Source organism: Strix aluco, chromosome 3, assembly GCF_031877795.1.
Source record: "Strix aluco isolate bStrAlu1 chromosome 3, bStrAlu1.hap1, whole genome shotgun sequence".
Classification (NCBI taxonomy): Eukaryota; Metazoa; Chordata; class Aves; order Strigiformes; family Strigidae; genus Strix; species Strix aluco.
In genome coordinates, this window is record NC_133933.1 from 47,596,837 (window position 1) to 47,621,770 (window position 24,934).

Below are 24,934 nucleotides of genomic sequence, written 5' to 3' on the forward strand. Positions count from 1 at the left end.
AAAAAGACTCAGAGTTTATGGAAAGGACACTAAGACACCTCTTCAACAACCACTAGGGACCACCACAGACCACCGAAAACCCCCATGGAAGCCCCTCAGAGACCCTTCCCCAAATTTTAGTATGCTTGTGCAATGTACTATCATATGCATTAGATTCTCTGGAAACGGGTGTGTACTTCTCCCAAACAACATGAATATTAATTTCTTTTATGGTATAAGTGTGCCTTTGTCTTTCAGCATGCACGATAGGCGCTGCAAGAGAGAATGCCTGCCTTCTAAAACTTCAAACTAAGTCCCAGAGGGTTCTTTTGAGACCGGATTTACAGTAACACCCCCAGCACCACTCCCTTCTGATACGGAAAAATCCTCGGGTGGAACAACTCGAGCTGTGTGCGCCCTTACTACTAAGGCACGCTGACGCTGTTCCGTGGTTCCCGCCCACAGCGCGGGCTGCCGCCTTGCTGGGCTCCGCACAGAGCCAGCAGCGCCCCTCGTCACAGGCCCCTCACGGAGGCTTCTCCGCCCGCCCGCCGGCGCTGCGGGCCGCCACGCCTCGCCTGGTGGCCCCGGCCGGCTGCTCCCCCCACGGCCGGCGGGCTGGCCCCGGCCCGCACCTGCACGAAGCCCCCACACCGCGGGGGACCGCCGAGGCTCCCACTCGGAGGCGCAAAGCCACCTGCCTCGCGCGGCCCCCGCTCCGCGCCGCCCCGCGCGGGCCCGCGCCGCGCCTGCAGGTGGCGCCTGCGCGGTGCCGCCCCGGGCCGGGGGCCGGCGCTTCCCGCTCCTCCCCTTCCGCCGGAGCCGCTGCTTCCGGGTCAGCGGCGCGCGCGGCCCACGTGGGGTCTGGCACGGCGCGGTGAGGAGCCAGGTCGGTGGCGGGGACCGGGACGGGCATCACCGCTCTGTCGCCGTCCCTCTTCTTCCCCGGCCCATCCCCACGTGCGCGCACCCCCGAGGGGCAGCGGGGCCCGCACCGGGAGCGGGGGGGACAGGGACAGGGACAGGGACGGCGTGTGGCTACACAGCCGTGTTATCCGGCGGCCTGCTCTGGTTTTCCCCCGTTAGGTTTCTCTGAAGGTTCCTTTCCTCGAAGAGCGAAGCGATGACGTCCCTGGCGGAGCAGCTGAAGCGGCTGGCGCTTCCCCAGAATGACCCCAGCCTGCTGGACCGCAGTGAGGTGGCGTCCCTTATGTTCAGTGGCAAGGAAGCTGCTCGCATTGACAGGGACACGTTCTTTGCAATCGGTGAGTTTGGCTCTTTAGATGTCAGTGATTTTAAACAACATCTATCCAGAAAAACACCCGGAGAAAGATAAGTGGGAAAGGCAAAACCATATTTTAAAAAAAAAACCCAAAAGGATAATTGAAAAAAACACAGGCTAGTCAGCATCGCTCCAGTCCAGTCCATGGGGAAATTATGGCACAGCTCCTTTTGGGGCTCATTTCTGGGCATGTGAAGGGTAAGGTGATTGGGAAGAGTTGGGGGTCTCAGGGTGGTCAAGGACTGGAAAATTTGCCCTAGAAGGGGAGGTTGGTGGGAGGAACATATCGCCTCATTCAGTTTGGAGAAGAGAAGGCTTTGAGGGGGTCTGACAGCAACCTGCCAAATACCTGTGAGGAGGTTTCAAGAAGATGGGTCAGGCTGTCCAGAGGAATGCACAGCTGGAGGGCAGGAGACAGTGGACATAAGTTGACGCAGTAGAGGTTCAAAGTGGGTATAAGGAAAAGCTTTTTCACTGTGAGGGCAGTCAAGTAGTTGAGCAGGCTCTCCAGGGAAGTTGTGATCTCCATCCTTTTGAAAACCCCAACTGGATAATGCTCTGAGCAGCGTGGTCTGACTTCAGGGCTAACCCTGCTTTGAGCAGGGCCTTGGACTAGAGATCTCCCAAGGTCCCTTCCAACCTGAATTCTGTGATTTCATGCAAACATGCTGACGCCCTGCTCTTCTGTAACATGGCCACAAATAATGTAAAGTGGCAGAAGCCATTGCCGTGTTTGCACACTTCAGATCCTTTGTGCTTATCTCTTTCCATTTTTGTATAGAACTTTACCCAGGAATGCAATACTTCTTCAATAAGAAAGTTGTTTTCTAAAACCAGGAAGATTGATGTCATATATTGATTTGAAGTAACAAGACTGTAGATATATATGTCTTTGATGCAACACAAAGTATTTTGTAGTTTCTTAGTTACTATAGAACTGCTGCATATAATCATTTATTTCTTCCAGATTTCAGCCAGCTGCCATGTTTCTTTATTTCAGCTGAAGTTGTCTTTTTTGTGCTTAGCCATTAATATTTACAAGCTTGTGTAAAATAAAGAAATCATTCCAGTGGTTGTCCAGTGGTGTACATGCAATATTGTATTTTAATTTATTCGAAGAGGTACATTTGCTTGCTTTAGCCATATAAAATCATAGAATATCTTTGGCTGGAAGGGACCTCTGAAGGTCATTTGCTACTAACCCAACTGAGCACAGGGCTAGTTAGCGCGGGTTGCTCAGGCCTGTGTTCAGCTGAGTTTGAGGATGGAGGTTTTATGGTCTCTGATCCAATATTGGGCCTCTAATCTGGTGTTTGACCACACCGCTATTTAAAAAAAAAAATCAATCCATACGTTGACTTGGAATTTCCAGTGTTCCAGCTTGTATCTGTTGCCTCCCATCCTTCCATTGTGCATCTCTGAGAAGAGTCTGGCTCCGTCTTCTTGATAACGTACACTATATCCCATTAAGTAGTTGCAGACAGCAGGAAGATTCCCTTTTGACACTCTCTTCTCTAGGCTGAATAAACACAGTTCCTCCTTTTCCTTGTATGTTATTTTCCAGTCCCTGACCATCTTAGTATTCCTCTGCTGGACTCGCACCCATGTGGCAATGTAATGTTTTACTTCTACTCTTGAGCTCAAAATTGTACACAGTACTCCACATGCCATTTGGCACATGGAGGGGACAGCTCACCTCCCTCAGCCTGCTGGCTACACTCTTGCTAATACAGCCCAGGATGCTGCTGGCCTTCATTGCTCCAAGAGTGCACTGCTGATGCTAATGTTCTTTTTTTCCGTCACTTAAGAAATACTTTAAGCGTAGAAAAAGTTTTGGTCTTAGACATGTTTACTATTTGGTTTAGTTTGCTTAGTGCGGGTGACATATACCAGATTAGCAAAGAAGTTGGATATGCCAATGAGGAGGTAGGTGGGGAGGGATGGTGAATAAAACTGTTGCATTTAAAGCAGTCTTCCATTTTTTTTTCCACAGGATGCACTGGCTTAGAAGAGCTGATGGGGATTGATCCTTCTTTTGAAGTGTTCCAGTCCAGTTTGTTTAGTTCTACATCCAAGGGTCTGGAACGCAGTGTTCAGTCTAAAGCAGTAAATCAGCAGCTGAATAAGAATATTTCATTGTTCCTGATTCACCTGTCCCCTTACTTTATGCTTAAACCAGCGCAGAAGTGCCTTGAATGGCTGATTCACAGGTAATCCACTGAATATCCTACATGTCAATAGATAAGGCTACTGGAAATGCTAGATTTTTTTTTCCTGATGAGAAAAATTTTGAATAATTTTACTTTAGTTTTCTGAAAATACAGGTTAAAATGTTAAAAATATCTATTTGGGCTTAGTCTTTATGGAACCAGATGTTCTTCTTTACCAATTAGATTTTTGTCTTTCGATAAATTTCTGAGAAAACTTTGGTCTCTCATGATGTTCTATATAACAGCAATTATTTCCTTGCCTAGCTTTCACCAGATTTTCACAGCTCTAGCCATCTTACAGAGGACCTAGAGAGGCATTTAGGTAATATGCTTTTAGAAATGGGCTGTGTGAAATAGCTAATTTTCAATAATAACTGTGAACCGTGAATAGCATACCCTTGTATTACAACATGAGCTAAGTACTCTTATTTCAAGGTGATGTAGGAATGTGTGAAGAAAAAACAAACCCAAGTGTTCAGTGATGTTGTATTTATTTATATAAATTAACCTATCCAGATGCAGAAAGTGTAATATTTCATTTCATGAAAGGGTGGGCAATTTTGTTGATACAACCTTTGAATCACAATTTGTTTTATATATGTATTATACCTAAATTCATACTAGATTATTGTAATGTCTGGTTTAATATTGAAATCTATGCAGAAGAAACTAAGGTAGTCTTAAGTCCTATAGGTACCTAAAATTATTGAGAGTGAGGAAGAAAATTGCTAGTGCTGTTTCAAGCACATACAGGCTAGTGGCCACCTTGGGATTCTGGACTGTAGGTGGACCATATGTCTGAGTCAGTGTGACAGTCATCTCTTTTCTTGCTTAAAAGCAAGTAAACCAGTTGTTTTGGGAAGAAAACTTTAAAATGGACTTTTTTTGGACAGATAATTTTTAACGGTACATACATGTGTTTTCCTTAGGTTTCACATCCATCTCTACAATCAAGATAGTTTGATTGGTTGCGTTCTGCCATATCATGAGACTAAACTATTTGTGAGAGTTATTCAACTTTTAAATATAAAAAGCCCGACTCATAAATGGCATTGGATGGATCCAATACGGGTAAAGTATTTAACAGATGCAAGTTGGGAGGACCATGAGGGACTGTGTTAATATCTTGACTCTGTTACTAGGTTTATGAATGTGGTCCACCTGTTCATGTGGTTAGTTGCAGAACTGTACTGAAAGATTTAACTGCAGGGATGGAGCCTGGATGCCCACCTGTTGTTTCTGCTATCTTTCTTTAAGTATAAAAGTTAATTATAAAAAGCTGATTGTAATTGCTCTTTGCTTTGGCAAAGTTAAATTATGCGGTTAAGGTGCAAGTATTTGCTGCTGCTTGGAAGATATGTCAATTACTAAAATATATGTTTATTTGAATATAGATTATATGTAATGCTCTTCATCATCTGACTTAATGTAGATACAAAAAAATTCCAGAGAGATGTGTGGATTTTCATTACTTATTTCAGTTTAAATGGTGTTAACTGATCGGTAGCATTAATTTAGAGATTATATTAATTTTTACTTCAGGTGCTTTATACTTGAGTGTTCTAATTTAATTTCTTTTACCATGTAAAGAAACCTGGAGTCCCACTGGCAAGGGGTACTGTCATTACACACTGCTACAAAGACCTGGATTTCATGGATTTCATCTGCAGGCTGGTGGCAAAATCTGTCAAGGTTGTTCATTTATTCTAGAACATTATTTGTTTGTTGTCACTCAGTTTTCCCCATCTCTGTATAGTATTATGCTGTTTACTAATATTTTGAGTTACATATCAAATAGTAAAAGGAGTAATTTATTAGTAAACAATGTGAAAATTTCTTAATATCAATGACAGTCTATCAGAAATTCTTGTAAGGAAGTGGCTGAGAACCATTGAGCCATGACAGAACAATTTGGCAATACCGTATTACTTAAAGATACTGTATTGCTTCAGAGTACTTAATTGTCTTAATTTCTTTTATAAAGTCATTCCTGCTATTGATTTGTAACTGTGATTTGAATTTGGGTATCTCTTTTGGGGGTTGCCATGGGTGTTTTAAATGTATGTCTTCAAATATTGATGAGAAAATACAATTGAGAATGTTAGAAGGTGAGCAGGTTTATTTGCTTTTTCAGTTAATGTCAAATAGAGAACTAGTTTTATAGTCTCAGAAGGCTAAGATATGCAACAGTTCCAATTATTTAGAGAACTAGAATGCATGTACTGTGAAACTAAGCAAAAGCACATACAATAGCAGGGTTTGTTCACAGGGGTAGTAGGGGGTGTTAAACATGCCTGTCAGCTTCTTGGCTGTCCAGTTCTCAGTCTTGAGCATTGCACCAAAATCACAAGTGATTTAGGTTACTTTATTATGATTAACTATAGTAGCTGAGGAATAGCATCCATTTCCTTCTACCTTTTCTGCAAGGGGGAGCAGTAACCTCTGGTGAGTGTTACTGCTAGGAGGAAGTGATGACTTAAGTTGTGCCAGCAGGAGCTGGTAGAGCTTACATGCTGGAGTTCTGAGATTTTGCTGGTTTGGGTGGAAGCCATACGTGCTGATCTGAACAAGTGATTTTTCTGTGGTCTAGGTCTTTTCAGAGTGTCCTGGGAACTCAGCTCAGCTGAGAGTTCTTCTTGTGTTTTATGCTTCCACCATTGTATCATCTCTTGGAGCCGCAGAGAAGATAAAAGACAATACAGTCTCTATCCTCCTCCCTTACATCCAAAAGGTACAGGAAGCTTTGTTTTCCTTCATGTGTGAAGAAGTGTACTGTGTTCTGCAGACATGTGTCTGCCGATAACATTTAAGAGGGACATTCGATGTGAAATGTATTGTACCACTCGTAGCCTGCTTTGAAACATCAGGCAGGTGAAGGTCCATGAATAGTAATGTTTTTTCACACCTCAGGTAAGCACTTTAAGAACTCTATTTCCTACTCTGCATGAGGAGTGGAGCTGTAAGAAATGGATACACAATTTGAATTAACCTCTTTGCCTTAGAGACTTACCATGGTAAATGATGAGGAAATGGAGTCAGGGTGGGAACAGCCTGCCTTGATATCCTCTTTCCTCCACGATTATTTCTCAATTAACGAACAGAGCAGCAGCAGTTAGTGAATGTGTCTTCTGTATGTGTGCACCTTGGTGACAGCTTTTTCTTCTTGAAAGTTGAGTTTACAGATGCCTTAAAAGTTAACATATGGAGAAGAAGGTGGTGTGATTCCATGGATGTCAGAATGAAAATGATTTTTATGTTAATGTACTCTTTTTTTAATTTGTGTGTTAAAAATCCAACTTTATCTCTTTTCCTAGGGCTTGAAATCCTCTATAGAGGATTACAGAGCTGCAACATACATGATAATTTCCCAGATTACAGTAAAAGTGACAGTGGAGACTTCCTTGGTGCATTCCTTGATGTTACAGATAAGCAAGACATTGTCTAAAGTGCCCTCATTAGTCAGGGACGGGGTGGCATGCTTGAACCTACTTCTACAAACTCAGAAAGGAGACAAACTTGGGAAAAAGTAAGTCTACATTAATTGAGTGTTCCTACTTTTTAAAAGCTCAGAATGCACTTTGATAATTTGATTTTTTTTATCCTCTTCACTGAAGGGATACTTTCAGAAATTTTGGTAGTTGACATTTCAAAGGGCTTGGAGGTTTCTTTGGCTTACTTTGAAAATTTGTATGCTCACTACAGCTAAGGAGTCTGTGGTGCGAGTCTGTCATCTTTTGGTCCCTCTCCTGCCACTTCCCTCAGGAAAGGATTGCTGTCAATATGCAGAACTGAACCCTGCCAGTAAGAGGTTTTCTTGAAGGTGGGAATGCTGGATGAGAAGCCAGCATAATAATGGTAGTGCAAATTTGAGGTTACTTAAATAGCTTGGGAAAAAAGTTCTGTCCCTTCAATGGAAGGACTTTGAGTTCATATAGTTTGACACCCGAAGTGTAAGTGCACCACTTCTTTGGTCCCATGAGTCAGGTGTTCTGGAAGTACATGTAGTATTTCATTTCCGTTGATCTGTTTGCCCTGCCCTGATACAGTTAGCTGGTGCTGTTAACGTGCAGTTGAACATGCTGACGGAAGTTCCACATGCTATAGGGAATTTGCTTGCTGGCAGAGAGGTTAGCGTAAGTATTCCAATAGAATCAATCTTTGCTGGGATAAGTACAGTGATTACCTTCCAGATGCTTGAACACACTCATAGAAGAGGAAAATAGGTTAAAAGCTAAGGTGTGGGGAACTAAGGAGAAGTATGATTTATGCCTTATGCAGCATCCAGCCAGGTGGCTATAAAAGGAGACAGGTGAAAGAAACTTTATTAGCAGGAAGGGAAATCGCTTCTACTCTTTGAGGAACTCCTGTAATTGAGCTATTATTTCTCCTCCCTTCCTTTTGCTGCTGCTGGGTAATAGATACACTCCTTGCAATGTGAGGATATCTCTTCATGCAATCCATAGAAGTATTTTTTCTTGTGCTACCAACTTTGGAAAAACCCGGGTAATGTTCACTGTGCCACTGCAGCAGCTGCGCTCAACATACCTGGCAGTATCCTGTTTTCTTCTTGGATAGTAAATGCGTCAGTAAATCTCTGGCAGTAAGGAAGTGGAACCCTTTGAATCTTTTCAGCATTTGTTTATAATGAGGCTGTTACCTGGCGCTGAAAATTGAATCCTTAGGAAGTGTGCTTGGTTTGAAAGTGTTGGTAACCCAGATGTGTATGCATACTTTTTTCTATTTCCCTCTTCCATTGTGCAGGCCCTTTAATTATCTGTGCAAAACCACAGAACTGGTAACACTTTTGCAAAGCCTTTCAGCAGGCTATGATATCTCTCCTCTTCTGCGTTACCTGTTGCCTCACCTTGTTTGCGCTGTCATGAAAACTGATACGGGTAAGTTAGCATACATTTTTACAATTTTGTTGAGTCTTAAAGCCAGATGGCTGTGGTCAGTGTTGTAGCTGTGTAATTTTAGTTGCTTCTACTATTAAAATTGTGCTAATACATGTGAAGACCTGCTTGAGCTTTTGTGTGTGTGTGTTGCTTTTTGTTTTTCCAGGCTGTCCTGGTTTCAGCTGGGTTCGAGCTAATTTTCCTCCTCAGTAGCTAGAATAGTGCATTGCTTTGGTCTCAATTTGGTATGAGAAAAATGTTGATAAAACATTAATGGTTTTGGTTGTTGCTAAGAAATCAAGGGCTTTCCAAGTCCCCGTGTCATGCAAGTGTTCAGGTGGACATGAAGCTGGGAGGCAGCACAGCTAGAGCAATGGACTAAAATTGACCAATGAAATATTCCATACCATGCAACGTCATGCTCAGTATATAGATGAGGGTTGGCTGGGAAGCTCAGGCTCTTCCAGGATTGCGGTTTCAGGATTTTCCCTCCTGGGATTGCTATCTGGGAACAGGCTGGCCGTGAGTCAGCAAGTGATGAGCAATCTGCCATGGATAAAACATTTGACATGGTTATGATTTAGCAGCAGTTCAAGATTTATTAATGATGTGAAATAGATTAAAAGGTTGAATTTTAGCAGCATTTAATGATTGACCGATTTAAAGATTAACAGGGTGATTTGGTAGAATATGTTATAATTAAAACAGCAACTTAATTACAGATTCAAGAATGACAAGATTCACAGTAACTTACTACAAGGTACCCTAAATCAAAATATATATATATGTACATATGTGTAAGGGCAAAACATACACGCAGACAGACAGAAGTATTTGGATCCAGTGAAATATGTAGACACCCACACTGGGGAAGGCAAATGTGCGTATTCAAATACATAGATAGGTAGTGAGGTGGATGGAAGAGACTATCTTATAGTTAAAGTCTCCCTCCTCTTGAGTTTAGAGAAAACACTCACAATTCATCAGCATTCCTCAACAGGCACTAATTGAGCCTCGAGAAGTCTGACTGCTCCCCGGCCCTTTGTCAGCTTTGTCAGCAGATGGACTGTAAACCTTGAGGAGTCTGTGCCTGAGAGGTGTCCCAGCTCGGGGAAGATGCTGGTCACAGCCCACTGTGATCCAGGAGCGCTCAGAGGGTCTCACTTAGGGTCACTGTTTATAGGATCTGAGATAATTGACTTTCAGGTACTTTTCCATTTCAGCTCAACTCAGATGATGAAATACTCTGGTACTTTCCACCAGTTGCATGGCCTGGAATGTACTAGATTTTGAAGTTCTGGTATCACCCCCTTTGGGCCATGACCCAGGTACAGACGTACCGGGCTCTCAGGAGGTGATTGATTGTCATTACAGTTCTCAAGTGGTAGGGGAGGCAGGAGCCAGGGGCATTAAGGGGGTGCCTTAATGCGCTGGTCCACTGCCCAACCCACAGTCCATGTTAGGTTGGTATGTGACCCAGGGAGGGGGATTGCACCGAGTGGCCCGGGAGGTGGGGAGGGAGTTGCAAGACCACACAATCATATTGTGCATCACTCATTTGTATATTTTATTATTACTATTATTATTATTATAATTATTTTAATTTTTATTTCATTTCAGTTATTAAATTGTTTTTACCTCAACCTGACTCTCCTTACCTTTACCCTCCAATTCTCTCCTGCATCCCCTGGGGTAGAGGAGGGTGAGTGAGCGGCTCTGTGGTGTTTGGCTGCCAGCCGGGTATAAACCATGACACGGGCCCTACAGAGGAGGCTGGTTTAGGCTTTGTTATGTCTATATCACTTTGATTTAGGTGTGGAAACTTAACTTAATTTTGATGTATGAAATCTCTGACTCTGAGATGTGTTGTCGTACCGTAAAATCATTCTTAGGTAAATTATATGTACTCCATATGTATTTTAAGTAGTGGAGGTCTGTGCTTACCTGATTAATTAAACATGCCTGAGAACAGTCTGGGACAGCAAGGCTGACTGGCATGCAGTAGTAGCCTGTGTCTGCGCTAGTAAGTCTGCACTGTGGACTTGTAACTGCCAAATCATGATTGGGAAAGTTCTTTTGTTGAAAAGGTCCAGATTCACGCCAGGGAGTGCTGTAGGGAGTTGCTAGCACAGGTTGTGGTAGCAGGTCTGGGACTTTCCAGAGCATACTTGAATTTATTGGTAGCAATACAGCCTTTGGCATTTTAATGACATTGGTATAAAGCATTGCTAGCAGCTCATGAAGAGTTAGCACTAGTCATCAATGAACATTGTGCTCTTCAAGTTGTGTGCTTGATTCACCAGATGATGATGCTTATACGAGCTTTTTCTTTAATCAGTATGAGGGAGTTATTCTCAAACTGTTGTTCATCTTTTATGATTACATGTTGTCCTTAGAGGAACAAGAAGAATCTGAAGAGACAGAGAATCAGATTTACATCAGACATCTTGAAGCTATTCTTCAGAGTGTACCACTGGAAAAGGGTTTAGATCACCTGTTGGCTTCGTGAGTTAACTTCACTTTATTTTTCTTCTGTAGTACCGCAGTCATTTTTGATTTAACAACAACAAATTCCTGACAGGGGCATTAGCATTATATGAACATGTTTTTCCTAGTTCTTAAGTTAACTCCAAAGCTGGATTTTGAAACTGAAACATTTAGTAATTTAGAAGAGGCTTGCTTTTAGCACTTGTGGGAGTATTTGTGGGACAGAGTGAAACTTCAGGCCAGGAGCAAATCTGTACTTGCAATATTAATCCTAACCTGTTTAGCAGTGTGCTTTATAACATTAATGAAAACTGTATTATGCAAAACATGGTGGCTTTTTCTTTTGTTTGTAATTTTAGAAAGTTTCTTGAAGAGTTTATCTCCCGTGGTACAGAGATTGAATCTAATCCTACCCAAATGGCTGAACTCAATCAAAAGATGCTTCCTCTTATCAGACTTCTTGAGAGAAAGTAAGTTCCATTTTTCTGTGACAGACCCACAGTCTGTAGAGTGGTGATGTCACCTATGATCTTGGCTTATTGGGTGTAGTAAGCACAATATTCTTGCCCAAATACATACAGTAAAAATAACCAACTCCTAATCTTTGTCCAAATTTTATTTTACTGATCTGTCTTTACATATTTTATCACTGTAATACAAGGACACAGACCTACTGGCTTTGTACAGCTGTTTGCTGTGTAGCATGACCTTATCTGCTCACTATTTATCCTCGTGGTCTGCGTGTCGTTCATTTGTGTGAAGACATAATGGTTGATTGCCTTTGCAAAGCTGCTTAAAATAGCTGGTTCAGATGAGTGCATGTGTGTTCAGCTTCCTTGTATTTCCCGGCATCTCTCTAGTAAATACATGTTCTTCTGTAATACGCTGAGGAGAATGTTGGGGATTTTGTCTGTTGGCAGGTATCCTAAAGCCTTAGACTCTGTGTTGGAGAAGCATCTGGAAGATTGCACAGATGAGGCTGAGCAAAATCTTTTTCACCAATTTATTTCTCTTTCATTAAGCTGTGGCAAATACAAGGTAGGTGGAAGCTCAGTTCATGATCCTAGCTCTTACCTGGTTATACTGTCAGAAGGCTGATATTTTGGCAAAGTTCTGCTCTCTCTTCGTCTTTCTAAACAAAATGTCCATTCCCAACCAATAAAAAAAAACCCAAATCAAAAAAACAACAAAACCCCAACTGAAATGTGACTGGGGAGGGAGGTTTGACCAAAACTGGGGTAAAATCAAAAGCTGTCAGATCTTTTAAGTTCATGTTTATCATGAACAGTCATGAGTGTGGGCCTTTTTCGTGGTTAAAATTTATACATTTCCACCTGCTCCGATGGCTATCAATAATTTTTTTCCTTAGGAACATGGCCACCGCATATATTGTAGTGGTTTATAGTGAACAACATGGCGGTGCCCAGCAAGGCATCATCTTACTTAAAGATTTCTGTCAGTGTCAGAGGTGTCTTGGAAAAGTTGACAAACAACTTTATCGCTCTTGAGAGAAGGTGGCTCAGTCCTTTTTGTTGCATTGATTTTTATGAATGTTTACAGTGGAAGGATAGTGACTACAGAGTTCTTCCTGCGCCATTTCTGAAGAGCAATTGCAACTCAGCCTAACACAGAATAACCTTGAGTGCAACAGATCTGTCTAAGGAATTTATTATTAATAGATATTTAGTATTATGACTGCTGTTTGTAATGATTGAAAGACTGAAAGCACTTAGAAAAAAGTGATAAACTACCTAAAGAAGTGCTTCATGTATTTTTATACTGATTTAATGAAGGCACAGAGTCTGTGACTGAATAACAAGTGGATTAACAGAAAAACAAGGCATGCAGAACAAAGGCATATGATCCTCTTCTAGCCTTTAAGGTTCCTGAGATAAGTGCACGCAATTGGACTGGCAGGGATGCCTTTTTAACAGTTTCTATCTGTACTCTGTCACACTGACATTGTCACTAGAGCTTTCTCGGAATGCTTAGATAAGTGTAGTGCTTTCCTAGGACAAAAAAGTGTCTGTAGCTTACTGTACTTTTCAAGGTATATTCCAAAAACTGCCTGCAGAAGTGAAGACAACGAAATTTGAAACAGTTAAACAACATCATCATTCTGTAATTGATGCTTTTTGGGCCTGAAATACACAGGTTTTCTTCTGGTAACAAAAATTGCTGAAAGAATTTCTCCCGTTACCTTTCATGCAGTAAGTCACTCTGAAATCTGTGTTTCAGTTTCTGGAAGATTCTGATACCTCCCTTCTGCTTAGTTTGAATCATCCTCAGCCAGCTGTGAGGGTCCTGGCTCTTCAGCATTTGAAGGATGTTATTGAAACATCAAAGGTTTGTGTCCTGAATCTCTCACTTACAAAACTGACTTAATGTCTTCAAAAGCTGTTTGCCAAACATTATCTGTTGAAGTTGAGTGGTATGTTAAACCATTCGTATGTCATCCTGACTGGTTTTCATGGTATTTTTAGTAGGCTTCTGTCACCATTTTCCCATATTCTGGAGTCTGGATGTAGTTCTTGTTTATTGAGCTGATTGTAGTCTAAGATAAAACCAAAGTTAATGGATACTTCTGGTTTTCTTTCATTTGTTGTGGCCAATTAGTCTGCCTGTGAGGTTTAATTTAGATGATGTTACCACTTTTCTTGTACTAGGATTCAGCTATTTCATTAAAACCCTGTAAATTGTGCCAACAATAATGATTTTTTTTTTTCCTTTGGCTCTTTTTTCCTTTATTTTTTCAGGAAGGCTTTGATGAGTCTTTCATAGAAGAAGCAATTTTTGACCGGCTGAAGGATGACAACAGAGATGTTGTAATGTCTGCTCTCAGTTCTTTGGAGGTAAGTGTGTATCTTTTGATATGTCAGGTGAGATTTTAGCTGGTCTTCAATATGTGTGTCTGGAATGTATTCTTTGTAATTGTCCTTCCACTCATGTCCTTAGTGTACAGCTTTTGTCCTTTAACAGGGTGAAGCATCACAAATTTAGGAGGCTCACAATTCCCCCCCAGATTCCTGCTCCCTGATCTTTCCCAAAGTGTTTGCAAATAACCTGAATTTATTGATTTTTTTTTTTTTTTTTTTTTTGCATAGCTACTAAAGAGTATTTTAATCTTTGATTATTTGAAGTGTGCTTCCTGCTTACCCTGTACATTTTTCTATTAAAACGTAAGCCATGTTATCTGCCTTTTGGATGGAAAGTGGTGCAGTGACAAGTCATTACGCTAGTGAGAAGTGCACAGTTGAGTTTTTCCACATGAGAGTCATTTGGTCAGTTGATAGTGGCAAAGTCCTAAACTCCAGCTCAAGTTTACTGGATAGGACTCTGGTATGCATTGTACTGATTGTTTCCAGCTAGAGTAACAGTCTGACTTTATTGCTTCTGCTAGTAGTAGTGGAGAATATTATTAGCAGTAGTATAATCAGTCTTGTGTGTTCATTCATTCTCAATCACTAAAAATAGGAATCAAAGCACGTGAGAGTTTCTTTAGCTTTAGTATCTTTTGTTCATGTGCCTTATATTTTTGTCATGCAGATGCTATGTAAAGTAAAAGCAATTCTTATTTATTTATAAAGTATTTTACTTATTGGTTATCAAATTTACCAAACATTTCTGCATTCAGTAAATCTGTACTTAGCATATCAAGAGGGCATACTGGGCAGCCTTAGAACTTCTGTTTACCCTGATAATATTTTTATTACATGATCATCAATAGGAATGCAATTAGTCATGTTTGATCCCTCTTTCCACTTGGTATAGCAGATGCATTTTCCATTACAATATGGTAGATTATTTTGTATTTTATTTAATTCTGCTTTCCCAATTGTTTTCAGATTTTCAGGAAACAAGTCAATCCAGAAGTAGTAATATCAAGTCTTTTGAACATCTTCCAGAAAGCGGATCTTTCAAAGGATGGAAAGTGGTATGTTTGTGCCTTTTTGCAGTCTACAAGCCTTTAGAATGAATTAAATTTTTTAAAAGTAACTGTAAAGTATACTTTTAAAACTGGTTTTCACTTCAAATACTTTTTTGTTATGCTATATCTGTGCTGAGTCACAAGAGAAATATTCTATTATTTGCATACCATTTCCCATGAATTCCTTATTTGTTCTCACTGCTATTTGGATTCAGAGAATTGCCATGGAAAATGGAGAACAAAGAAATGTTCCTGGTATGGTTGAGCAGTGGGTTTTCAACATGACTTTTCTCTTTTAGGTACAAGGTTCTGGAGCGAGCAATAAAAATTTTAGTCAAAGAGGAGATTTTAAAAGAGAAGAAAGAGCTACTAGATGAAGCAGTAATGCAGTTGTTACCTTTTATGGTAATCACTAATGCGAATTCAAAATCTTCAGATTGGAAAATGGCTGTTTGTCTGTCAGAATCTGATCTCTGCTCCTTACACTGTTTACTGAAAGGTTGGCCAGAAGGTAAAGCATTAATTGTAACTAATTTGGTGAAAGAAAAATTGTGACAATTTAGGATGTCATCTTTACTGAATCTAAACACTTACTGAAGGAGACTGGCTGGCATTAACAAGCTATCGTGCCTTGAGTGTGAATGGAGTTCTTTAAAAAACTCTTTGAAAAGGTGAAGAAATTGTCTGGTATGTTTCTGGCTGTTTCTAAATATTACTGAGCCACCAGTGGTTTAATATGTGATTTCTATATGTAAGATTGTCTGATTATTGTTTTTTTCCTTGGTATAGCTCTTGAAGAAGTAATTAAATCTAGCAAGTCCTCAGAGTTGATTGGAGTGGCCAGTAATAAAATGATTCTGCTGTTTTCTGAAAACCTGATTTCAGGGGACCCTTCCTTACTATTGCAAATGGTATGTGTATCATGTTGCTCTAACCTTAAGAGATATTACTTTCCAGGTGAACACTGTAGTAGAACAAAATGTGATATATAAGAACTTTGTATGTGCTCTTCTTTGCCTAGCAGCTTGATGATAGCATACTAATGCTAATACATATATTGGATAACAAACCCCAATATAGTCTAAATAAAACAGTTTTCTACCTTAACACAATGAAGAGAAGAAATTAAACTATTACCTAATTGGACAAATGATTAGTGTAAATAAATTCCAGGAATTTTTAGTTTTCTGAAAAATAATGCTAGAGAATAAACAAGTATACCTGTGGGTAGTGCACAGAAGTAGATGTTTGTGCATTCCCAGGTTCCAAAGAGTACCATTACAGCAGACAGTAACTTGTTACCACTCACAGAAGGTAAAAAGGATTTAATTGGACATACACATGAAAAATGGTGTAAAGTCATAGTGAAGTCCCACTGTCTTATAGACTTTTTGTTGTTTTTTTTCTTCCACTCCCTTTTCTAAGGTTGATGATCTGATACTCATTGCTGAAACTGAATCTGACAGTGTGAGACGGAAAGTAACTACTCATATAGTTGGTTCAGTGCTTGTTCAGTGCTGCTGCAATACACAGATTAAGGAAAGTTATTTTTCAGTGGCTATCAAAGTCTTCCGTTTCTTGGATAAAAAAATAAGAAATCTCAGAGCTTGTGATCCTGTAGAGGTAAGATGTAAACAGTTTAATTTCTTTTCAGAGCAAAAACACACACTTGGCAGCAGCACTAGAAGCTGCCATTAAGAATGTGTTTTACATTTCTTACATTCTCTTCCATTTTACCACTCTAGCGAGTCTGCATTAAAAAATTAAGACCTCCAGAGCTTTAGGCTAACATCCCACCAACTGTTTCAATTTTCAGTGCTGTGGGCTTGGCACAAAGTTTGGGGCTTTTCTGCCATCTACCCTGTGGCATTATGGGGTGTCATTGTTTATTAGTGTAGTGTCATTAGTTATTCTGACCTCAGATTATTCCATTCAAGAGTTTTTATATATACAAGTATTTGAAAGTTATGGATTATATTGCTAGAACAGAGCTAGGTGAAAGGATTAAAACTGAATGTCCACAAAATGCTGTGAATAACTTGTAATCCCTTTGAAGAGATATTTTAGAGAGATTGGTATTTTACTCTTCCATTATCTCACTTATGTACACTTAATTGTGGTAGTAAGAGCTGGCATTGGTTTTAAAACTGCAGATGCAAGTTTAAATGTAAAATCAGAAATGTAATTAACATCATAAGGATAACTCTTTTGAGGTTGGAAGTTAAATATCACTGAATTTTAGTGCTAGATTTCTGTTTTCTGTTGCATGAAATTGTGAGAGTATACATTAAAATGAATTTTATTCCCAGGAAACTCCCCTAAATTGGTCTGTTGAAACAACAGAGGAAACTTTGGTGCCTAAGGACTTGTTAACTGCATATATAGAAAAGCTCAATAGTGATCAAACTGCTCATGCGGAGGAGTCGGCTATGTTCCTGTTCTTATTGAAAAACTTCATTAATGGCCTAAAACCTCCTCTGTCCTTTTCAAAAGGTAGGTATTAAGCTTTTGGGTCTTTTATATCAATGGAGTGAAGGAGGGTTAATTTTTTGTCTTTGGAATTTGCTGGAAACGAGCAAGCCTTGCTTCCCTAACCACCTTCTTCCTTTGTTGTTATTGAGATCTGTAAGGATTACTTGTGAACATGAAATCAGCCAAATATATTGTTGTTTTCTAATAGAGATGTCTGTTTTCTCTTGGTTTCTGAAGGCGTTTGTATGCATCCACTGTGTCTTACTTTTAACCTGTATCTTTCAGAGGAAACTTGGTGGAATCCTGAATCTCTGAATCAAGAAAACCAAGACTACCTGCACCTCCTTTTGGGGCTATTTGACCTACTTGTTTGTGGAGCTAGTGAGGGAAGCAATGCTGTTGAGTACAGAGCATTGATGAATCTCTTGCTCAAGGTATTATTTTTGCATTTGTTGCTCTGAATTATTAGTCATCAACTATTATGCAGTTAAATAATTTTAAGGAAGACAGAAAAATGGAGAACTAATCATGCAACCCTGCTTATGGCTTGCTGGTGCTGTGAGCAGATGAAAGTCGAAGCTTCAGCTGGTTAGTTAACCCTAATCAAATGTAATAATAGAAAACTAAAGTAAAAAAAAACAGTAAATGGACCAACTGATGCAAAAATGAAAACATAACACTGATTTGCAGGACGAAGCTTCAACTAAAAGTTTTGGTTCTATCTGGGAGCAAAGAAAACAGTTGCTCTGTAAAATTTGTTAGTTTTTAAATGCAAAAATCGAAAAAAAAACTTTGAGACGGCATTGCATGTTTCGTTAGAACATCATCTCATATTTTCTCACCCGCATTGAGTGATACATTTTTATGAAGAGAATAGGGGATTTTGGCAGTCTGGATTTTAGATGACAGGGTGTAATAACTACATTCTGAGGAAAAGAGAAGCAAAAAAAACTTGACACAAAGCCAAATTTGATGCTGTTTCATCAAGAACAGCACATGACAAACACAAACAGAGAAAGGAAGGAATAGCAATGATTTCATAACAAAACTTAGTTTTGATGTTAATTCTTGTATATAACTTTGTCTAATTATAAGTCACTCTAAGACCTAGTGAAATTGTACTGACACTGAGCTGTCAGAGATTGATTCAGTGCCTGGCTAGTTAAAGGTTGTCAGAAGGGAAGGAAGGATATTATTTTGGTGAGATTTTTGACTGAGTAAGCTGGGTCATACTGCACAGAAGAAAAGGAGGTTGGAAGAGGGACTACAGAATGTTTGTGCAATGACGTTAGTAATGTTCTATGACCTAGTGAAGGCAACAGCCGCAGTAATAATTTGCTTCTTTCACTTTAATGCTGGTCTCTGCTTTTGTAGAGTATGTCAGAAGCTGTATCAGTTGTTCCAGCAAGCTTGTTCAGTCTGTGGGATGTTGAGTGGGCACTCCTATTTGATGAATGAAGAGCTCTTAGGATTCAAGAGAGCATCTTGCAGACAGAAAGCATGCTAGCTGTTGTCAAACCGTGTAGTAAGCAAGAACTTTAAATTGATTTGGGATACTGTTAGGAGACAAGGTAACTGCTTCAAAATTGGAAGCTATCCTCCTTAAATTGTGACACAAAGGTCCTAAAGCAAAGCCAAGGTAATTGGATGTAGATGTGTGAAAAACTGAATTGAATCTTCTTGGAGCAGCTATTACTATTGGCGGGGAAGAAGGCGCTCTGACCTGTGTCTGCAATGGTCAGTGATACATTTACGATTGAGAGTTTGTTACTCTTGGTCCATGCTCTATTAGTATAAAGCCTATACAGCCAATCCAGGACAATCTCTAAGAATAAAGTTTAGTGTGAATATGCAGCGCAGAAAGTTGTGCTGTACAAGGAAATTGGATGCCCAGCTCTTCTGAGACACTGGTTTATAGATTTCTGAAAATCACTTTGTACAACTGATGAAAAAGTCAGGGATTACTTAAAACTCTTTTAAGATTACTGCTGCACAAAACAGGAAATAGAAGTTCTTTGTTTTGCATATAACAATTTTCTTGGTGCAGTTGACATACTATACAAATGTTCATATGGATGTGTTTTCACTCTGTTAGGAATTTTAAAAAAATCCCTTGTATTTACATACCTATAGACTACAAGTTATCTGTTAAACTAAAGCCAGATGTTAAGCGACACATGGAGTTGTGTACACAGGCAACTGCTGTTTACCCAAAAGATCTACTCTTTTTCTTCCCAAAAGAGACTGTTTCTGACTCTTTAGTTCTCTTCCTGTCTACTCTTTTGATTTGGGTGGTTTATCAGATGTTGTGAGTAGTAGTTTGCCAAATAGAGTTATTAAACAAGTGCTTTTCTCTTTTTTTTTTTTTTTTTTTTGTGTTAAGGTACATCTAAAAGATTCAGAGGCTTTCTTCAAATTCCTTTCAATTTTATGGACTTACAGTTATAACCTTTCAAATCATCTGAACTATGAAGTCAGTGCAATGCTACAGACTCAAGCTCTATATATTGGCTATGCACTGCTTGAATCACAGACATGCCAAAAAAAGAAACAGCTGCTATCGCCATCGTCTCCAGGTAAAGTAAAACAGTATCTATCTCTCATCTTAAGACTTAATCACAGTATTTTTTTAATTTTGTATAATTTTACTATATTATATACCCTGAAGAGTATCTGTAGCTATTTGTGTCCAGCTGCAGTAGGCTGAGACAGCTCTGTTTCTTGCTGATTCACTGCTGCAGTTACTAGCCCAAGCTTGGAAGTAGGTGAAACCATTTTGTGTTTCTTTAACACTTAAGAGTGGAAACTATGCTGAAGAAGTCAGTTACAGCACTTTACTTTCTGTGCAGTATAAGGATGTGGCAGTCAGTACCAATATATAAAGTCTCTGAGCTTAAATATGAATATAAGGACTGTGATGAAGAAGTTGAGAGCCATGGATCTGAGATTCATGTTGGTTTTGTGTAGTCTAGAGGTTTACAGTGAAAAGAGGTGACTGGAATTAAAAATTAATGCCGATGCCTCTTCAGGGACAGACACAGTGAAATTCTGACCACTCATTTTATTCTGGTATTTTTTCCTCCTTTCTTCCCTCACTCTTTTTGCAGTGGTAATATCTTTGCTAATTAACTTGGGTAGTCCTGTGAGTGAAGTTCGAAGGGCAGCTCTCAAGTGCCTCCATTCCTTGAGAGGGATAAAGGAGTCTCTATTTCATCCTGTTCTTCAGCATTTGGAGCAAAAGACGGAAGAGATCATATCTGACCCTACATACATAACACAGGTATTTTTGTTATTAAGGTATACATTAATACAATTTTTGTCTGCTGCTGTGAGCTCCCGTCTTTTCTAAAAGAAATCAAGTTAACTGGGAAAGTTCATTGTCTTTGTATGCTATAGTAGACTGGGGTTTTTTTAAAGGACTATTAAAAAAAAAAAGTGATTTATCTACAGAGAATTGAGAACATCAGTCAAATAAGAGGTATTAACTTGTGACTTATTTACAGATGAAAAATCCTGTTTGTATCTAGATTGCATTATTACAAAAGCATTGGATAAGCATTATTTTAAGGCATTTTCATCGCAGGGAAATAACTTAATTTTCACTTTGTTAATGATCTAGATTATGGAAACTCTCTTTGAGGAGCTTGAGGCCCAACCAAAACAGAAATCCCAGAAGAAAAAATTGTTGGAAGCTTTGGAAAGCATACTTGATGGTGTACAGAACCCTATTTTCCCATCATATATTGCAAGAAATTTAATGAAAATTCTTCATGAAGTCCATGGTGAGGTAAGTGTTGCCTTTCTAGTTGTTTTATGGGTTCTGCACTTGATTGCTGAAATCAAGTTTCGTTTAGTAATAATGCTGTTAAATAACTTCATAATGTATTAGACTATTAGGCATTAAGTTGACACTTCTGATAATATGCAGTAGTGCTGCAAAGTATGATTTAATGAAACATAAAATACTCGCATGCTTCATCCAGAAATGTACGGGTTGCAGAGTTTTGCACTGGCATTCTTAAGGAAACTCCCTTGATACTGAGAAAGACTATTTCAGAAGAAGATTCTTCCAGAAAAAATTTATTACCTTGGTTAGATACCAGTGAATATAGAGTTTTCTGTACGGAATTGTAACATAGTAGGTAGTACTATCAATTTTATTTCACAGAATCACAGAATTTGTATGTATTAAGCTCCTCTTATCTAGTATATTCAGAAGTCTAAGTGCTGGAAAATACATGAGTTCAATGTTCAAAAAATGAATGAAATTATTAATTTTTATGCTCTGTTCAGTTGTATGTATCTTGTAAGGATTGTGAACTGCATAGAGTATGAACATTCTTGCCTCACATTTGGGTTTTGTAGGAGACAGTCATAAATGGGTGAAAAAAATTGCCTTATTTCTGTATTTTAAAAATACAAAATACTACTCTTCAAAGGAGAATAGCAAAGTAGAAGATGAGCATGTACTCATGGTAATCTCATAATGAGTCCTGTATTTTTCCTCTTGAATAGCTGTTGCATAAAATACTGTATAGAGTGTGTTACCAGAGAGGGGATTTGCAGTAAAATGCAGCTGTGCTATTGGAAATTTGTTAAAATGAGAATGGAAATAACTTCTGTTATGAATTCCCTCTGTTTGCAGATGGTTCTTTCTCACCTGTTGCCTGCACTAGACCGGTTGCTAGAGAAGGTCTTTAAGAAACCCAAGGCAATGTTGAAAGATGAAGTTGTTCTCCTGCATCTCATTCTTGGAAAGTTTAATGAATATTCAGCAACCCTCTTGTGCAAGAATCAGCAGAGTCTGGATTTATTTATCAAAAGTCTGCATGCTGCTAAGAAAATCTATGAAGAAATTCCACCATTTCAGATCACAGCACTTGGGCAGGTATGGTTTTATGAAAGATCTTTAATTTTATGCTTAAAGCAAATAGCAGTGTTTATGATTGGATTCACAAGGTCTCTTTCTGTCTTAAGGAGTCCATAGCTTTTGACCTGTCTTTTAGTACAAGTTTTCAAGGTCTCCATAGCATCTTTGAAACATCTAAATAGGCTGCAAAACTTTATCTCTTAAACTTACCAGAAGGAGAAACTGCTGCTTGCTTTTTTTTTTTTTTTTTTTGGATTTTGACAATTACCAAATAGAAATATCATTGTATTTGCATGCAGATGCATACCTGTATCACTGCCTGCGGGTACTACTGTTCCACTGTCCTTAGTTTTTGTCAGGCAGGCAGGAGCTTTACTTTATGTTTTTCTTCTGAGAAAAAACTGTTATGAAAACACAGGAGGTGAGAAATAGTCTCATTTGAAGGAGGCTACAAATTCAGGCCTTCTATTAGCCAGATATTAGCGTATACTTACCAAAGGCTGGTAACAGCAAGTTTGTTCCCCCCACCAGGCAAGCTGTGTGAAAAGTTTCAGGAATCGGTATGTCTGATGGATATCAGAAGTATGTGCTTTGCATCTAAGGATTCCTGGATCTGTACAATACATAGTTAATGTGCAAGTTTTTTGAGATATGTTCGTACTGACATGTATGTGGAATTGGGTGTGTCATACATAATCTAACATACTTAAGTTCCATAGCTCATGATTTTGTTACCCTCTTACAGTAAACCTCTCTGCATCCTTTCTTTTTTCCCTTGTATAGATTACTAAACCATTCTTCGCAGCTGTGTCAGATGGGATGGTACAACAGCAGCTATTAAAAGTATTGTTTGACTTACTGTTAAACTGTAAGAACCCGCTTTGTGCCCAGACAGTTAGCAGTGTGTTTAAAGGGGTAAGTGGCAAACTCCAGAACACAGAAATATGTTAAAACCTGTTGCAGTGGTTCTGTGTTGCTACATTCAGTAACACTCATTGTTTATATCATTCGTAGCATGAAAGGAATCAGAAACTATTTGTCACATAATAGAAGTGTGTTAATGGCATGAAAAGTTTGTTAAATGACTGCTTTTAGAAGGTGTTTCTTTAAAAGCCATGCATTGGTCATTTACTATACTATATGAATGAATTCAGCAGAAGTCACTTCTTTCTGCTGCACTCATTTTCATTTTCTGGGATATGACTTAAATATGTGGATTTCATAACCATATGTGCATGAAAGGGATGTGTTTTAAAAAAAAGGAGGTGACATAGATGTGTGATATGACACGTTGCTCATTGGTACTTGCATTATTGTTCTTTGTTTCAGATTTCAGTGGGTGCTGAGCAGATGGTCAGAGAACTGGAGCCTCCTGAGAAAACCAAAAGTCTGGCCACTGTTCAGCAGACTAGAAGGCAGAAAATGCAGCAACAGAGGTAAAATAACTAGAAACCCAACAGTTTCTGTACAGTTTGAAAATGCCACTTGTTTTGCTACATTGCATGGTTTGTATTGAAAGCATAAGCATCTATTTCTTCTTTTTCCTTGCACAGTAAAATAACTCTGAGCTACTTTTGGCAAGAGAAAACCAACTCTTGCTGCTTGAGAACTGACAGAACTGTAGTCAAAATTTTAAAAAATAAAAATCCAGTAGTTTTAATGTTGACATTTGCTCTTATAGCATCTGGCTTGACACAGATGAACAAGATTCGTTTTTGTAGGTATTGAAGATGTATGGACAAATTACATACACATGGCTGAAGCCTACAGATGCTCATCAAAATGTTCCTGTTAGTTGACTGAAAAACAGTATTTTCTTTCAGTTAAAACATTAATATAATCATTAGTTTTTTGGTTTCTTTGTCATCTTTCTTCTCTTCACTCTCATAAGGAAGGAGCTGTTTTGTCCACTGTACTTATTCTTTAAGCATTGGCTGAGAGCCATTGTTGAAACAGGATATTGAGTTGATTTTCTTGGTTTAACATAGAATAGCAGTTCTTACTTTCCTTCACTTGACCTTTTTTAATAATCATCACACATTAGATTGATCCATCTGTAAACTGTGTGTGTCAGTTTATAAACACACACGCTTGCACACACCCCCATTGCCTGCATAGTCAGTAGTTAAACAAGTAGTGGTTCCAGAGATGCAAGTTTCCTGAATGGCAAGCAGATCAGCATGTGGACAGTTATTTGGTAACAGATTTTTTTTTTTTTTCCCCACAGAAGTCTGCTTCATTGTGTAAAATTTTTGTATACACACAAGGCATCCTGTACTTACTTGTTTTTTTCAAGTTTGGTCTGAATTTTCTGTTTAAAATGTGTTCCTGCTTCAATTAAAAACCCACATATTGCCACCTCTCCCAGGAGAAGCAGTAAAGGATATTACTATGTGAAAGAAAATTTGTCTTTTTTTACTTAGCATGCGTGTTTGTTCCGTGAAACACGGTACTATTTTCTTTGCAAATTTATATCCTCATTGTTTGTCTTATCTTTTTAGAAAGCTCCAAGATGCAGAATTGGCACCAGAAGCAAGCCACTTCAGCTGGCAGAGGGTTATGCTTATTCTGGAATTACTGCAGCATAAGAAGAAACTTAGACATCCGCAGGCATTGGTGCCTGCACTTTTTAACCTGCTGAGCCGGTAATCATGTCTTCATAGCACACGAGTCCTTGAGCATTCTCTTCTGTAGCAGACACTGTAAAGCATTAAAATATGGGCTACTTTGTCTCTGCTTTGTTGCCATGTTTTGTAGCTTACCTTGCCTTTTTTACTTGCATTTCTTTTAGGTAAATCAGATGAGGGGAAT

At 39.1% G+C, this 24,934-nt stretch overlaps 1 protein-coding gene across 2 annotated transcripts in view; it reads left to right on the forward strand.

The window, feature by feature from the left end:
* The first annotated feature begins 797 nt into the window (after positions 1-797).
* The window catches only part of HEATR1 (HEAT repeat containing 1), a 39,452-nt gene continuing 15,315 nt past the window's right edge, over positions 798-24,934 (forward strand). The window contains exons 1-26 of one of the 2 annotated variants that reach the window (XM_074818405.1): positions 798-868; positions 1,066-1,244; positions 3,233-3,471; positions 4,401-4,542; positions 5,062-5,163; positions 6,062-6,202; positions 6,786-6,997; positions 8,233-8,366; positions 10,763-10,871; positions 11,213-11,323; positions 11,774-11,891; positions 13,092-13,199; positions 13,610-13,705; positions 14,699-14,787; positions 15,081-15,292; positions 15,571-15,692; positions 16,207-16,404; positions 17,091-17,274; positions 17,539-17,687; positions 19,637-19,829; positions 20,361-20,533; positions 20,873-21,040; positions 21,899-22,141; positions 22,907-23,038; positions 23,453-23,559; positions 24,625-24,768. In XM_074818405.1, coding sequence (XP_074674506.1) covers positions 1,149-1,244; positions 3,233-3,471; positions 4,401-4,542; positions 5,062-5,163; positions 6,062-6,202; positions 6,786-6,997; positions 8,233-8,366; positions 10,763-10,871; positions 11,213-11,323; positions 11,774-11,891; positions 13,092-13,199; positions 13,610-13,705; positions 14,699-14,787; positions 15,081-15,292; positions 15,571-15,692; positions 16,207-16,404; positions 17,091-17,274; positions 17,539-17,687; positions 19,637-19,829; positions 20,361-20,533; positions 20,873-21,040; positions 21,899-22,141; positions 22,907-23,038; positions 23,453-23,559; positions 24,625-24,768 — 3,722 coding nt within the window. In that variant the 5' untranslated portion in view covers positions 798-868; positions 1,066-1,148. The remainder of the gene's footprint in view (positions 869-1,065; positions 1,245-3,232; positions 3,472-4,400; positions 4,543-5,061; positions 5,164-6,061; positions 6,203-6,785; positions 6,998-8,232; positions 8,367-10,762; positions 10,872-11,212; positions 11,324-11,773; positions 11,892-13,091; positions 13,200-13,609; positions 13,706-14,698; positions 14,788-15,080; positions 15,293-15,570; positions 15,693-16,206; positions 16,405-17,090; positions 17,275-17,538; positions 17,688-19,636; positions 19,830-20,360; positions 20,534-20,872; positions 21,041-21,898; positions 22,142-22,906; positions 23,039-23,452; positions 23,560-24,624; positions 24,769-24,934) is intronic. The other variant, XM_074818404.1, reaches the window with a different exon arrangement.